The following is a 16,978-nucleotide window of genomic DNA, read 5'->3' on the forward strand; positions in this document are numbered from 1 at the left end:
CATCTGAATGAAGAGAATCTGTGTGGATGGAGTGTTATTGAGCTAAAAAGCTCTAGTCATGGCTGGGTAACGGCAATAGCCGAGCCTCAGTTAAAACTTCATTGGTTACAGCATTGCCATTTGTTACCTGGAAGTCTTAAAAAGGACTTTTAAATACCAGAAATGCTTTTTTTGCTTATTATTTATTCGTATGCAAAATTCAAAAGGGTGTCTGAAGTATTAACAAAATTTAATTAGAATTCTTTAATTAAAGATAATACAAATTAATTTTACTTAATAATAACACAAATTAAAAAAAATAGTATTTCAATTTTTGCTATATTTTGCAATGTAAGGTCCATATAAGCGTGAAACACTTATAGACGCCAATGATCTTTAAGACTGGATAAATAATAATATTTCATCAAAAAAATATAACATTATACTTTTTTTTAAATTACAAAACATTTCTTGATTTCCATCTTAATAAACTGTATAGTTTTAGGCTAAACAAGCCCCCCCCACCCCCTTGAGAAACCTTAAACCTAAAATTAAAAGATAATTTTTAGAATACTGGTTGTCGTATATGTTTTCATCACATATCATTATTGATCAATAATGAAAACACTTACAAAATATTCAAATAACAGAAGTTCTTTAAAGGTTGTGAAAATAATAGATACATAAATATTGTAAATGCAGTAAATTTTTGAAACAGATCATGTTTAAGTACATTCGCTGGCACATTCCCTCTAGTAGAAAACGTAATTTCAGGTGATAATCATTCACATGTTTGATAAGCCATAAATGTATTTAAAGTGACGAGAATGATTTTATTGCGAAGAACATGGAAACATTAGTGGCAGTTGGGATGTTCTTACATGGTTGAATTCTTTTCGGTAATAAATCTAAAAAAATGGCGAACACGTTATAATCCATGTCCAAGTGGAAAGTGTTACTCTTCCACAGTTTGGAAAAGTTAAACTGTCACAGTATTTATTAGACTTAAGTGTTTCCAATCAATGAGGTGAAAAGATCTGGGTTCGAATCTCATCTAGGATGCGAAGAATCTTTATTAGAACTTTTCAACAGATGGTGAGTTATCCGTTCTTATTCGGACGGAGGTGATGGGGTATTCCTCCCGAAAATTCATGTTTTTCATTTCCCAAAAAAACAGAAAAAAAGATCTGAGAATACAACGCCAACGATAGACAAAATAGATCATTAATTAGTTTTGCATGAAACTAAGTTATTCAGCCGAATATGTTAAGTAGAAAGTGAGGTGAAGTATTTATTAGAACAATCTCGTGGAGTTTATTGCTGGACTTCGTTTGACAAAATTAAAGAAATAATTTAAGAAAAATAAAGCAAGTTATGGTTATGCATAGATTCTGTATAGTAACTATTACACTTACAAATAATAGTATATATCGAAAACAATACGATAAACAAATTATTATTAATAATAATAATAATAAACACATTACAACTAAAGACGTTGTTGTGAAAGGAGCCAATTACGAAGACCATTGTTATTATGAGATAATTGGACAATGAGTGTAATTTGATCGTCTGAAACAATACGATAAGCAAAATTATTTAATAATACATCAAATAAATTATATTATAAATTAAATTCATTCTGTTTCAAATTTGGCAGAGTTATCTTAACAATAAATGTAAGTGAAACATAGTTATAACAAAGCTTTATCTATAAATCATTTATACGTTATAATACACCATTTTGTTTTTTATATATATTATTATAAAAGCCAATTTTCAGAATATGGTAAAACAAAATGAATTACATTTTTCGTTCTTTAAAACAAAAAAAACACCTATATTTAATTTCAGATCTAATAGCATGTTACTGAGCTTTATTTCTGATTCTACTCATATTTTGCAATTAAAAAAGGTAGTTTATTCATCTCTGTGGCTGAATAAATGTTATTCATCGAGAGACATTAGAAACATTTCTATTAAATTTGATTAGATCTGTTATTGTAGCCTTATAGGATATAGCAGTTATATATCAGGAAGACTGACCAACTATTACTGTACATTCTTTTCAGACATTTATGGCGATTATACCCGTACTTTTAGAATAAAGAAAAAATCTCTTACAAATGTTATTTGTAAGAGATTTTTATGAGTGAAGGAATGATTATGAGTAATCACTCCTACAGCATGCAGACAGCTCTCCTAGGTACAGGTTTCTCCATTTTAGCAACTTATGATTTTTTTTTTTTCCCTATTGCATCATTTTCGTTTCTTGGAATATTTATGTAACGAGGTCAAATTATTTCATCATAAATTAGCACATAGAAAATTCCCTTATGTTTTATATAAATAAATATATATATATATATATGCAATTCTAACCGGTTTTTCAATGTTATTATTCATATTTTACCTTAGGGGAGCTTTTGAGTCTGTAAATGTGGTTGCAATGTTTATAATTAATAGATCTAAATTAATTTATAGACTGGTTTTTCTCGTTAGCATTTGCTGATTTGAAATGTGAATATGAAAATAAGCAGGAGAAATAAGGAGAGAGATGTCTTTAGTTGTTTTTTTTTACTTAACAGTTGAAAACTGCTATATCCTATAAGGCTACATAACAGATCTAATCAAATTTAATAGAAATGTTTCTATCTCTCTTGATGAATAATATTTATTCAGCCACAGAGATGAATAAACTACTCTTTTTTTACTTGCAAATTATGAGTAAAATCAAAAATAAAGCTGAGTAAGATGTATTGTTGTTTTTGTAGCTCGTTTATCGTGAATCAAGTTAGTACTTAGTCATCTGGTATCATTACTGTTGAGTATGTCATGATACAGAGTTGCGTAGGTGTGCACAAGATTACTTAGCTTTCAAGGTAATTTTCAACAAGCAGTTGATTTCAGATAACTGAAATAAAGATTTTAACGTCGTTTTTCTACAATAATTTGGATTACTCGATTATAATTAAGGAATTAAACATCCAGAATAACATTGGGAATATACATATTACAAAAGAACATAAAAGCGCTTGCTTTTGTGAAGATAAAATAAATGTAAATGCTTAGGGACACTTACCTGCTGGTACGAGGATGGTCGGCCCATTACTGTCACTTTCTTCTTCATCGGGGCTTTGTTCTGTACTTATAGGGTTCCTTTTCACTTCACCCAGCAACGTGAGGTCACTTTCTTCTGTCAAAGAAGCACACGTGGTACGAGTTTCGCTCTCAGTGCCTTCAGCGCTGTTTGATTTAAGTTCGTTTTCCACGCTCGGCGTAGATATTAGCTGGGGTCCCGAGGGAGAGTGGACATAACGTCCCCTGGACTCTGAGATGTCCAGCAACTCAGTAGGGGATAGTTCTCCGTTGTGCCACTGCGACAGAACCGAAGTGGCGTAGTCAGGGGGTGACTCATCGTAATGTTCTCTGTCGCAACGTGCCGTGTGCTGCCGAGAATCGGCTTCAGGACAGTCTTGATTGTTCACCGGCACGATTTCCGCTGCTGACTCGCCGTAAGTGTTCGAGGAATTTGGGGTTCCGAGTGTGGGTGGGTCGGTTGGGAAATCGAAGAATGCGTCAGAGTTTGTAGCTACTTTGGCCGAAGTGTCATAGGATGTGGTTACGGTCAAAGCCGCGTCATTCGTCTTCGGGGAGGCATTCACGGAGTCCAGGAGCGATTGCGAGCTCAGACACGTGCCGAATTCGTGGATCTGTTCGAAGAATTCAAAAGTGCTGAGATCCAGATGGATGCCAGCCACAGTGGCGGGGGATGAGGGCGTCCCATGGACGGACGTAGCAGACGGCAGGTACGGACAATAAGGGGGAGAATAGAGGGACCAGCTTTCGTCTTCGGCCGTCGCATCGCCGCTGCTCTGCACCATGACTTTTTGGTCGTCGACGGCCGCCATTACGGAGTTACACCGGGGAAATCGCCATGTACGCAAATGTTAATAATTCATGGCTGCTCGCGCCAATAAAGCACCTCTATTAGCTGCAGGGATCGGGGGGAGGACGCATTCTGTTCGGCACACGTTGCCCGAGGGAAAAGGGCGCAACACTTCTTCTCTATTGGCCTGATGAGCGAACTCTTTTGCCTACCAGAGACAGGGAAGCGGGGAGGGCGGCGATGCACCCCCGTGTCCCGCCCCGACGGGCTGCTACGGATTCCTAGAAAGAGGCACCTCCGTTTCTGTATGGCCGCCAGGTCATATAATTAATACCTGTTCTGCTCTCCATCCCTTTCTTGTTGGCTCACACACCTGGAAAAAAGAGAAGACACCAGTACTGAGAAACAACGAAAAAACTCCATTTTGCAGCAATCAAATGTGTCTGTGGCTTGCGCGGCAGCGAAATCATTTGTTTGGATGCAATATTTGCTCTCATACACATTTCTTTCTCTCTCTCTCTCTCTCTCTTCCATTTTTTAGAGAAAAAAGAGGTGCAGAGTTTCTTTTGTCCCAGTCATAATCTCTATTTTCTTTTTCACGTCCGTCTCTTTTTTTTCCATTCGAATGAAAAGACAAACTCTTTTTATTTTTAACTCTCTGACTTTCTCTCTCTCTCTCTCTCTCTCTCCCATTTTATTGGAGATTTCATGGATCTAGCGCAGACCTAACTATTTAAATTGAAAAAAAAAAAAAAAGAACAGATTTATAGTGAACTGTATAGATTATAAAACGAATTTAATGCAATTTGAAAGTGATTGTTTTTAATATAAAAGTTTATCTGAATATTTAATAGGGCTTCCGTCACTTAAGTGGGAGATGAATTTCATTTCAACTCGCCAACGTGAGATCACCATTTGCTTACTGGAGGCCTGAAGTGGCTTGAAAAAGTTCCATGTTTGATCTCCAGACCAGGATTTTCGGACTAAGTATATGAAAATAATATATAAAAATGATGCAAAATCGTTACCCTGCCCATGGTACTGATGTACAACCTTCCGTGAGTGAGAAACATAAGAACAAAAAACTTCCGTAATGCTGGTTCAAAGTTGAAAAGTTTGGATACGGAACAGAATGTATGTGCGGCTGTGATGTGGGGATGAGAAGACATTTTTCCGCTAGAAAAATGCTTGCATTGTTATTAAATTAGTCGTCAAACGTGTGATGTAGTTTTCGAACATCATTTTATATTTATATTATAATAATAACAACAACAACAAAGAACTGGAAAAAAATTACTGAATATCGAGATCTGGCAATCGAAGTTGGCCGGCTACGGCTTAAACACACCAAAGTCATCCCAATAGTTATCGGTGCAATTTCAAAGACGCTGTCTATTTACAGCAAGTAAACATCATCGAAGTGACCCCAGATGATCCACAAAAAACAGCATTACTTGGAACAGTCCATATTTTACGACACTACCTGACAGACTATTCTTAGATTCTTGGGTGGAATCTGAATTGTTTTGTATCACCAGTCAAACTGCTGTTTAAATGATATCTTGTTTTGACTGTATCATCAATTATGTGAAGAAAAAAAAAATAATAATAAAATGAACTTTACTGCAGATTATTATATATAATAACTGCTTACTGTAAATATATCGTAAATTCGATTTAATTTTATATCATTCATATCGTATAATGGAAGTTCACAGTAAATTACAATGATCTCTTAGTTTTCTAATTTCGTTATTCATACAAATTATTGCTAAAATAAAATGGCATTTTTTACAATCAATAACTTTTTATTGTTAAAAAAACTTTAAAAACTGATAACAACAATATAACAGTTCGCAATTGATAATTTACGATTTCTTGCATTTAGTAGAAAGATTTATGTTCATTTTGCATCGGCTTGTCTTGTATAGTAGAAATTTTCAGGGAGAATAATTGCATACCCATGACACTAATGTCTCTCAAAATGTCTTGTATTCAATTGCATTTTGAATTGCAATTTTTTCTGAGCGTGAAAAAATTACAATTGAAATTGCAAAAAATTGCAAAAAGAAAAAAAAAATATAATATTGATTTATTATTCAAGCACTGATGGCCTTTTATATGCGCACTCATCTCAAAAATCGGATAAACATCATTTCTTATCACTTTTGTATTGGCATACTAGAAGCTGTCCGGTTCAAAAAAATTGAATATATCATATGTAAACACTTCAGCTTCCTTCTTTGTCGACAATAAATAAATAATTTTTTGTAGTTTCTTTCATTTTCTTGCTCCTTCCTTTTTCATCTGTGTAATTGAATGGACCAACGAAAACGAAGCGTGCATTCATCTTAGCGAACGAATTGCAGAGTTGTTTTACTATAATCGTAAGTCTCGATGCTGCTACATGAAAAGTTAACGAAAAGCCCAAATGGATCTCTCTTCCGTCACCAACTTTGTCGACTTCCATTAATCTCGAAATGACATGGAAACTCCTTCTGTATACAGACATAGAACTAATTATTATTTACAAGGAAACTAGCTGGAAATCGGATCCAGCTCAAATAACCACACGACGTTGTTCCCTTTATTTTTCATTGTATTATTTGCTTGTTACTGAGCGCACCAGTACATTACGCGGGCATAATAACAGACTTCAGTTCTTAAAAGCAAGAAGAGCAAGGAAAGGCCTATTATGAGACTACCCTAATCTCTGCAGTCTCGCTTCATACAGTGAAGTTGCAAAGGAGAGAAGCGTACCGCCTTGTATTTTAGACACTAACAGATACAAAAGTAACTACGTATAACTTCAGAAAACCGGAGATCAATATTAGTATACAAAAAAATTTTTTGACTTCGATATCGTTCAGTAAGCAAAGGAATTGGGAATGTTGAATCGTTAATAAAAAAATACCGTCGTCTTATTGGTGGTAGAAACTAAACTAAAAGGCAGCTTATGAACTATTATTTTTTTAAATAATTAGATATTTATTGCTATTCATTTAATTAAACTTAGCCATCTGCAGTACTTTAAAATTTTAGGTATAGGTATGCAAGACGATTACTAGTCCTAATAGGACTGGGAGATGGACCGAGTCTTTGACTCTTTATCCCTTCTTCTGATTGAAGAAAATCTGTGTGGATGGGGTGCTATTGAGCTAAAAGCTCTAATCATGGCTGAGTAACGGCAATAGCCGAGCCTTATATCTAAGTAAAGCCGTCTCTAAAAATTCGGACGACCACTCCATAGTGGCCGAAAGACCGTCCAGCTCAGCGTTGGCTCCCCCACCACCGAGCCACTCTCATATTCCAGGGAAAAGCATCCACCGACAAAGCCCCTCACCGGAGACTCAAAATGCTCTCTCTGGCAAACCCCCCGAAATCAAGGCCCCCCCCCTCACCGGGAGCAAAACTTCGGAAGAAACCTAAGAGAGTGAAACTCATAATAGCAATATAGTCGCGCCTCAGTTAAAACTTCATTGGCTACACCATTCATGATTACTAGTCCTTATATCCTTATAAGGACTGGCTTAAAGGGGCGAAGCAAGAATTCTTTTCATCTTCCCCATTATCTGTAGAGGACAGTGTATGGATAAGGTGTTATTGAGCTATTAAAGCTCTCATCATGGCAGGAGGGTAACAGCAATAACCGAGCCTCAGTTAGAACTTCACTAGCTACAGCATCGCCATCCATTACTCTCCAAGGGTATTGGATTGATTGAATCAATCACCGCATATCACAGTCGATTGATTCATCCCCCATGATTACTAGAATTTTCAAAGCATTATTTTATATTCAAATTTTATTAATTATAAATTGGTAGCTAGACTTATATCATTGTTGTTTTAAAAAATTTCCATTTATAGCAGGATTTTTATTTTTTTAAGTAGAGTTTAGATCAAATTTTATTCTAGATTAAGTAAAAAAATCGAATAAAAAGATTAAAAACAGTATATCAGGATATTTATTATAACATCTTATATAAAATGTACTATATGTTATATAATATATGACACGTATATTATATATATAATGTATAACATATATTATACATAATATTTCATATATTATATTATATCTGCAAAAAAAATAGAAGCACTGATAGATGTATATACATTAAATAAAGCGATTAGTTTTATACAAATATATGTAAATACAAAATTTATATTTGTATATTTTTTTAAGCATTCAAATAAGAGCTTAAGAAAGTTTAATTTGCGGCCAAAAAATAAATACATGAAATAAAAATTAGCTATACACCAATATGTTAACCAAAGTTACATAAAATCTTCAGGATGTTTCGGAATAGAAGAGAATATAATATAGTAAATAACATTTAGTGTAATTTCTCTTAATATTTTTTTGAAAATTCAACTTCGATTACGGTATTAGTGAATAATAGTGTAGTTTTTTATAGGCTAAAATTTCGGCACTGAATAGCTGGGTCAAATAATTAGGAAAGCTGGATGGGTTAAGTGGAGACCATAGGTTGCTTACTTTTGCTTTATGTATGGTCAAAGTAGCCATTTTAAAGCAATTGATCTCGATGTCCTTTCCTTATCGTCAATGCGCTATTGCGAATTCATTGGAACATGAAAGAGTCAAAATAAATAAATAAATAAAAAAGCACTACTGGTGTTTCTTATATGGCATATGGTTATTAATCGAAAAAGGGATCATACAACTTGAACACTATTACTTTTATGATATTCTTAGGAAAAAAATAAAAATCTCAACGATGTACAATACTGCTTAAAGTTATCAATAGTGTGCATTTTGTATGAAGTACATTCAAAATTATTCCTTACGCAAGTTTCAAATTTTATTAATTTTTAGCACTTTATTCATTTATTTAGCCTCAACACATAAATCTATTCTGAGAATCTCATTACTTTCAGATGAAAAAATATGTTGAGAATCTCATTAAAGTTACGTACTGTTAATAAAATACTTTCACTATCACACAAATAGTGTTATTAACAGCATAAAAACCGTTACATATGCTCTTTAGTATCACTTCTCATGAGACAAATTTAAAAGCCATTTAAATTTGTCTCATAGCTGCTCTAGAAGTGGCACAGACAGAACGAAATGCACGACAGCACGTTACTTGTGTTTTGTTAAATAAAGCATCCCCCATTAATTCAAAATAGATATATATTTATTTTTAAAGGACAATTATGCATCAACTTCAAACTAAATTAAACGACAGCGCATGTCTGAAATGCCTAAAACCATAAATGCCTTTAATGTCTGCGAGAATCACAACGTAATCTATTGATTGATTGTCGATGGTTTCACAGTAGGTGGATACAACGTGATGATCATGATCACCATCACTTATCGCTTGTCATTTCCACCTAATAACGAATAGAGAAGATTTCTTTTTCCTTATTTTAATCATTTCTCATACAGTTAGGCACATTTGTTGAAATAGTTTTTCTACTGAGAATTTCAAATTTCTGGTACTGTTCTAAGAACCAACTCACTAATGATGGGTGGATTTCCCAGAGAAAAAAACATGGCTGGAGAGGGGGAAAAGGGCAGAATGCGGATCAGTACGTGAGAGTGAAGGGGTCGTAAGACAAAGAATTCATGATCGTTTGGAGAGTATGCAGTAACAACCGCTGATAATATTTCAGAAATTTAAACTTTCTACCATCACCTCTTTGGAAACCCAATGACGACCCAAAATGCCCTTACTGTTGGAACAACTAACCCTTTTATAAATCTTAAAACCTGTTAACATCCATCATTTCTGAATTGTTACTAAACATTTACAACCTTTAAATTTTTAAAGATTTACAAAAGCTGCATTATTAAAAAATAAATAAAGTACGAAACATCTTAAAATCTTTCTTTTCCAGCTTCTAACCTTCGTGGATCTTTTTTTTTTTTTTAAATGAATATCGAGAGAAAGAAAGTGGCAGGGAAGAAGAAAAAGAATGAAGTATGAGCACCGATCGGTTACAGCCAGCATGTTATTTCACCTTTCAGATGCAAAGAGTGATTTAATTCAATTATATTCTTTTGAGCTATACTTTGAGATTGCGTGCACATAATACATGCATGATGGAGTCACATTACGGGCGACATTGGTTCCTGCAAAATAATCTAGTTGCTGTATTAGCTACATGTTGCTAGGTCAAACAGTGGTGTGACATATTTGACTTAACGTCAATTCATGTCCGGAAGCGAGAAAAGATAAATATATTATGAACAAGAATAACCACAAGTTTGGTACAATTAAACTTAGTTATAAGCACTATTTGTTAATATGATTAAAAAGCAAGCGAGTCCAAAGATAACCTTTCCAAAGATAATCTTCGTTTCACCGGACAGCGAAGACAAAAATTCGACAGTTCCCTGATAGAAATCTGTCTTCAGGAGGAGCTCGTATTATTGAGCTGGATTGTCTCTTTACATGTTTTGCATGTACTTGACAAGAAACATGTTCAGAACATGTGCACTGTCACCTGGCTTAATGGGGAAATAAAATAGCACAAAACGCATTTTTGGTTCTACAGGCATATCTAACTTTTGGACAGCGGTATTAATATACTCTAAGGTTTCAACTTTTCTTACCGATACATGAAAATGAGCAAAAAAAAAAAAAAAACAAATCATATCATTTAGTTTTGAGTTTTGAATAGACAAGAATTATCAGCATTTTAAAAATGCCGAGAAAAATGCATTTAAAAAAGACTTCATCTAGAACACTTTTTTTACCCCATTTTTTTTTTTTCGGATAACTAAACCTATACTAACATGATGGATAATTTCATAAATTAAACATAAGATATATATATATATATATATATATATATTATTCTGCGGAAAATAAAGAAGTCAAGAAAACCAGCAATTGAAATTTTAAATATTTTTCATTTATGTTTACGCGAGTTTTCGAATCACATAACTAATTTTATTGCACTTTTAGATATCGATGCGTTACGTTTCTATATATATACTTAATAAAAATATGATCTTTTTTTCCAATCATTTATCAACTTATGATCGATATGTAAAAGGCCTCATCATGTATCTAATTGCAGTATGGTGAGGTAGACGCAGGAAGTAGGAAAGGATAGGCACAATAACACACGGAAAATATACGATGTTTGTAGAATGTTTCTTATGCAGAACACTCGATGAATGTTTTCCAGAAAAAAAAAGCTTGACATATGCCATAACGTCCATAATATTCGCGTATTATGCACTTTTATTTTAACATCCTTCTTTCTCCTTAACGGCATCGTGATTATCGACTGTGTTACGGAGGCAGTTACCCGATAGTCGGATGCCATTCGGTGTCTCCGCAGGCTCGGCTTCGAATGTGTCGCCGCGTACCTTTTCGATGTATCACACGGTGATTTTTGATGTAAAATGTTCACGGTCCGGTGTAGACATTATCCTCTTTATTGTAGGCCTGAAGCCGTTTGCAAAAATGTTCCATATTTCTTTAGTTTGACTATGAATGCTTAAAATAAATAGATGTGCATCAATGGATAGCCTGGTTGGCCAAAGCAGTCCGCTCTCCAATCAATATGTTGCGGGTTGGAGCTCTCCAAACAGTCCGCCTTGGGCATGGATGTTTGTAATTGTCTTTAGGGTGAGGGATGAATTTCATCGCTCGCTATGATACCCCCCCCCTCACCCCTTATTGGAGGCCTAAAGTGGCTTCCAAGAGTTTTAGTTTCATGTTTGGTCTCTAAGAACGGTTTCAGACCAGTTAAAAACATTAAAAAAAAATCAACAAAAATAAAAACAATCTGTATTTAATGCGTTAAACAAAAAAAAAAAAAAAAAACGCGAGAGAAACCTAACTTCAGTTTTATAAATGGGCCACTCCCATTCCGTTATATGGTTCACAGACATGAACTGCTAAAATGAAAGATCAAAGTAAAATACAGACAGCAAAAAGACATTTCTGAGAACTACAAAATATCTACAAAATATACCAAATGAAAAATTAATACATTAAATACGTATTTATAGTTTAAATGAAAAGATTCAAGAAAATAGAGCGAAATGGAAAGAGCATTTATATAGGATGGAAGGATACCGGATACCAATAGAAGTGGATAAATACAGAGCAAAGTGAAAAAGAGACAGAGACCAGCTTCAAGATGGAAAAACCAGCAAAGTTAGAACAGGCAAATGCCTAACCCTTGATGCAAAGAAGCTAGCACAAAGAAATTTTTCGGAAGACATTTATTTTTTGTCACGGAAGACAGAGAAGTGTAATATATACATTATTGAGTCACTTGTGAAGAAAAAAAAATAACATTGGTATTAGAATTTTAAAAAAAAAATATTATTATCCATAACTAAAGTATGCACTCAAACTATTTTTATTACTTAAAATGAATTTGTTGTTACTAATGTCATAATTGAGATATAAAATGTTTAACATTAAATAATTAATTTGCTTTTAGGTAAAGTTATGATTAAAACAAAAAATGTTTGATATATAAATGACTTTTGAAACTAGATAATAATGTAGTCTCTGATCTCACAGAGTTTATTTCTAAAAATAAACCTGTCGCAGAAAGAATCTAAAAATACTTTTAGACGGAGTAGCAGTTAATTGATTGCATTAAGTTTTATGTATATTGGACCACAAAATTCTTCGTATGATATATGAAAATTGTATATAAACCTCTCTCTTTCTCTCTCTCTCTCGTGCGATGAGTCTTCGACTCCAGATGGTTAATATAATAACATTTTTTAATCAATAAACTCAATCTTTATTATTCATACACACTATTTGCAATATATACACACGCAAAATGTATGTACAAGTACATACACGTACGTTAGTTATATGCATAATGCTATATAATAATTATCATGTCATCTATACATAATACACATAAATATACATACAATTAAGATACTGTTATTATTATTATTATTACTCAGTCGGAATGACAGCTACACTGCATACTTAGTTTAGGAATTATCTCACAGACAGAATGCAAGTAACAAAAATAGGCCCGCATTATAGTCGGGGAATACAAACACAGCACAGAGTCCCTCAAGGAGCAATATTATCACTCACGCTGTTCGACCTATACATAAATGACATTCAAAACTTGGCCATACAAAGTCAAATATATCAATAAGCAGATGATACAGCACTACTAACAGTCCACACGACCATAGCACTGCTCTCTCCAAAGCACAACATGACCTAAGCAAAATAACTACCTACTTTTCCCACAATTCAATTATAGTAAACAACACTAAAACGCAAATGCTAATCATAAAGAACCCAAGAATCATCTGCCCTACGCCACTGACGATATACAGCCACATACTATTACATTAACCACGACAGCTGACACTGTTCCGATCGCACCCGTAACACCCGTAGTAAATACCTCGGTTTACATATAGACAGCCACCTTAAATGAACTAAACATATAAGAATACCTTCATAACAAACTACGCACTACTGCTACAAAATTCTTCCAAGCCAAAGACATGATGCAGACCAACAAACTCATAAAAACACAGTACTGAGGTACGGCACAATACAGTACGATATAACACTATGCAAACACCCAGCAGTTATCAAATTTAGAAAAAAACTTCACCAAAAAATTGTTTCAATGGTGTTTTGGAGTCCCAATACACAGAGACAATCTAATAGCAAGCCCAAAATTTTGAGCATAAATAAGTTTTAAGCATAAATAATGCTTACCGTAATAACAGAGAAACGTGTCTCATTTTTAACTAAATTATAATACTGGAATAAACTCACGTAGAATATTATTTTATTAGTATAATTTCCATGTAAGTATCAAAGGCATCCTCAATACATGTCAAAAGCTAATCGAACAATAACTGACAATTCCAAAAGGTGCCACCTAAGTAGCTAATGTAAGATAACTAAAAAAGATAACTTTAAAAAGTACTCTCTCCCACAAAGGGGGTAAACGTAGACCATCGGATTTATTTAGGACAGCGAAGTGAAGTTTCACATGTTTTTTTAAAAAGCCGTTCAGTTGCATGGTCTTCCCAAAGTTCATAAACAAGGTATTCCGTTAAGAATCAATTGTAGACTCTGTAGGATGTCCCACTTATAAAATTTCAAAATTCTTATCTAATTTACTTACTTCTTCGACTAGGAGAACTGCTACTTATATAAAAAAATAGTTTAGATTTCAAAAATAAAATTTCGGATCTTCATTTGGACGCTTCGGATATTGTAATTAGTTTAGATGTTGTTTCATTATTTACTAATGTCCCTTTATCTGACAGCATTGAATTACTACAACAAGAATTTCCATCGGACATTGATATGATTCTGTAATACATTCATGGTTATTTTCCCTTTAAAAACAAGTTATATTAACAAATGAACAGCAATCCTATTTCCCCTGCTGTCGCCAACTTCTTTATGGAGCACTTTGAACAACGTATTTTCGACAACATTTCACCTATACATACTCACTGGGTTCAGATATGTAGATAACATTTTTGCTATCTGGAATGACTCTTCTTATGAATTACAACAGCTATTCTCTAAATGAAATGCACTTCATCCGAGGGTCCAATTCACTCTAGAAGTAAATAAGCAGTTAACCTTTTTAGATCTTTTAATTCTTCGAAAAACCAGATGGTTTTTCGAAGAATTAAAATTCCCTTCATTTCTCAGTGTTTCGGAAGAAGACTCATATAGGCCATCATATCCACTCCAGAACTATTAAAATACTGGTTAATCTAGCCCATTCAGATGAACTATTACAGAAATAATAACAACATATTATTTCCACTTTTTTATCTAATGGTTATAAGAATACTTTCATCAAAAGAGCTTTGAACAGTTTGGTATCTCTACTCTTAAACTCCTATCCCTTATGTGCAAGGCATTAGTGAACGCATAGCGAAAGTTTTAAAACCACTAAATATTTTTGTTGCCTTTTGACCCATCAAAAAAATCACCACCTTTCTCACTTCTTCAAAGAACAAGCCTCCACATCTCAATTATCCAGATGTCTACCAGATACCTTGCACTTGTGAGTTACCTTATTTCGTATAAACAGTAAGATCTGCTTTTATTCAGCTTGAACAGTCTGGACTTGCAGAGCATGCCATCATCACTAGACATAGAGTTCATTGGAACAAGACAATAGTCCTTCACAAAAGTTGGTTCCTGGAACGGCTTTATAAAGAAACATGTGAAACTTTACTTCACTCTCTTAACTTAAACAGATCCGATGGTCTACGTCTATCTCCTTTGTGGGAGATGGTACTTTCTAAATCAGCTAATCATTCCTAACTTTATTTTATTTAATTGTGTATGTATAAGTTAGGAAATTTAATGACCTTTTTAGTTATTTTACATTAGCTACTTAGGTGGCACCTTTTGGAATTGTCAGTTATTGTTGATTAGCTTTTTACATGTACTGAAGATGCCTATGATAATTAGGAGAAAATTATACTAATAAAATAATATTTTACATGAGTTTATTCCGGTATTATAATTTATTTAAATATGCCTGTCCACAGTATTTTGTTATTGAAACAAACGTATCACATAAAACCAAACACAACCTTCTACACAACCAGGCCATAACAATTTGTATGGAGCTGCCATGAGGGAGCAGCTCATACCCACACTACTCAACAATCTGCCATACAATTTAAAACACCTAAACAGTTACTGAATATTAAAAAAACGAGCTGTGGAAACTGTATGAACACACTTAGTACTGCAAAAGTTGACAATTCTTATCACATAAAACATAATAACCACAGTTAAGAAAGATAAAAACAACAACTAAAAAGTTATGTAAGTACCGCTATCTTTGGAAAAACTAACTCTAGTTAGTTTTTAATTATTATTAATACCGCTGTCTTTGGAAATGCTAACTGTAGCCTTCGAAATCAGTGGGATTACTCCTCCTCAACATCGTTTTACTGCTAATATTAGCATCCAACTCGCATCCTATATAATTTCCTTTCCTTGACTTACTTTTAAAAAAAATTATTGGTATTATTACTACTGTTATTAATATTGCCAGTATTACAATTTAAAATAATAAACAATATTAAAATTTAATCATATGTATGTGAAGGTTTCTGTGCGTCAGTTGTTTGAGAGATAGATTCCGGTATTGAGACCACATGTTTATTAAATACGAACAGGATAAGTGAAAACCCGACAAGTTTCGTAAGTCGTATGACTTACATCATCAGGGGTATTCATGTATAAAAAAGTTAAACACAACTAACAAAGATTAAATTCAGAGTCCATTAGATGCTTCCAACTGTAACATTGAAAAAATTGAAACATTCGTTACTGAATGTTTGTTGGAACGTTGATATTTGTCGTCACGTGTGTTATGTCCAAGATCTGAGGAAGTTAGATTTTTTATGAATGCAGACCACTTGGTGTAATTTCAAATCCCTGGCTTTTGTTGCACTGTGTAGGAATTCTAAGATTTTTGCAGCTTCCCTGAATTTCCTTGTGAAACAGTTTTTATCAACATATGACATGATATAATATATCAATAGCGATCATGTCATATCAATATATGACATGATCGTTTTTTCCCAAAATACTTTATGGCCAGTAGAAGTTGTGTGGAAAGCTAGGCCTGATTTGTTTTCTCTTCTTTTTTCTACGACTTTTTTATGTTCTACCATACGGATTTCTCCTGACCTTCCCGTTTGGCCTACGTAACAAATGCCACAAGAACAACAGATTTGATATACCCCTGTTTTTTTTTGTTTGATTTTATGGGATGGCGCGAAGGTTTCGGTGGATGTAAGAATCAAAAGAAATAAAAAAAAGTGGATCAAAAAAAAAACCCTCAACACAGCTCCCACGACCAACGTGGTAAAACAAGATTTCAAGAACGCAATCTCACTACCATACATCAAAAATGTCACGGATAGATTAGCGAGATTGCTCCACAAGTACAACTTAAAAGTAGCTTTTCTCCCTTTAGAAAAAATATCAAGATTCCTAAAAAAATTCCGAAAATTTTAATCCTGTTAAAAAATGTTATCTTTTTATACTAAGGCAATGCCAAGATTTATGGAAACAATGGAAGTACGTTATGCTGTACGCTTTTACTAATCAGAAAATATAA

General features: G+C 33.7%; 1 protein-coding gene across 1 annotated transcript in view; it reads right to left on the minus strand.

Moving 5' to 3' along the window:
* LOC150094031 (Friend leukemia integration 1 transcription factor-like) overlaps positions 1–16,978 on the minus strand; it is a 124,053-nt gene that overhangs the window by 81,802 nt on the left and 25,273 nt on the right. Inside the window, exon 2 of the mRNA XM_090412907.1 lies at positions 3,062–4,241. Within this exon, the coding sequence (XP_090269033.1) occupies positions 3,062–3,890 (829 nt within the window). The 5' untranslated portion in view covers positions 3,891–4,241. The remainder of the gene's footprint in view (positions 1–3,061; positions 4,242–16,978) is intronic.

This window comes from Typopeltis vanoorti, chromosome 23 (genome assembly GCF_054136105.1).
Source record: "Typopeltis vanoorti isolate ZY-2024b chromosome 23, IOZ_Tvanoo_1.0, whole genome shotgun sequence".
NCBI lineage: Eukaryota > Metazoa > Arthropoda > Arachnida > Uropygi > Thelyphonidae > Typopeltis > Typopeltis vanoorti.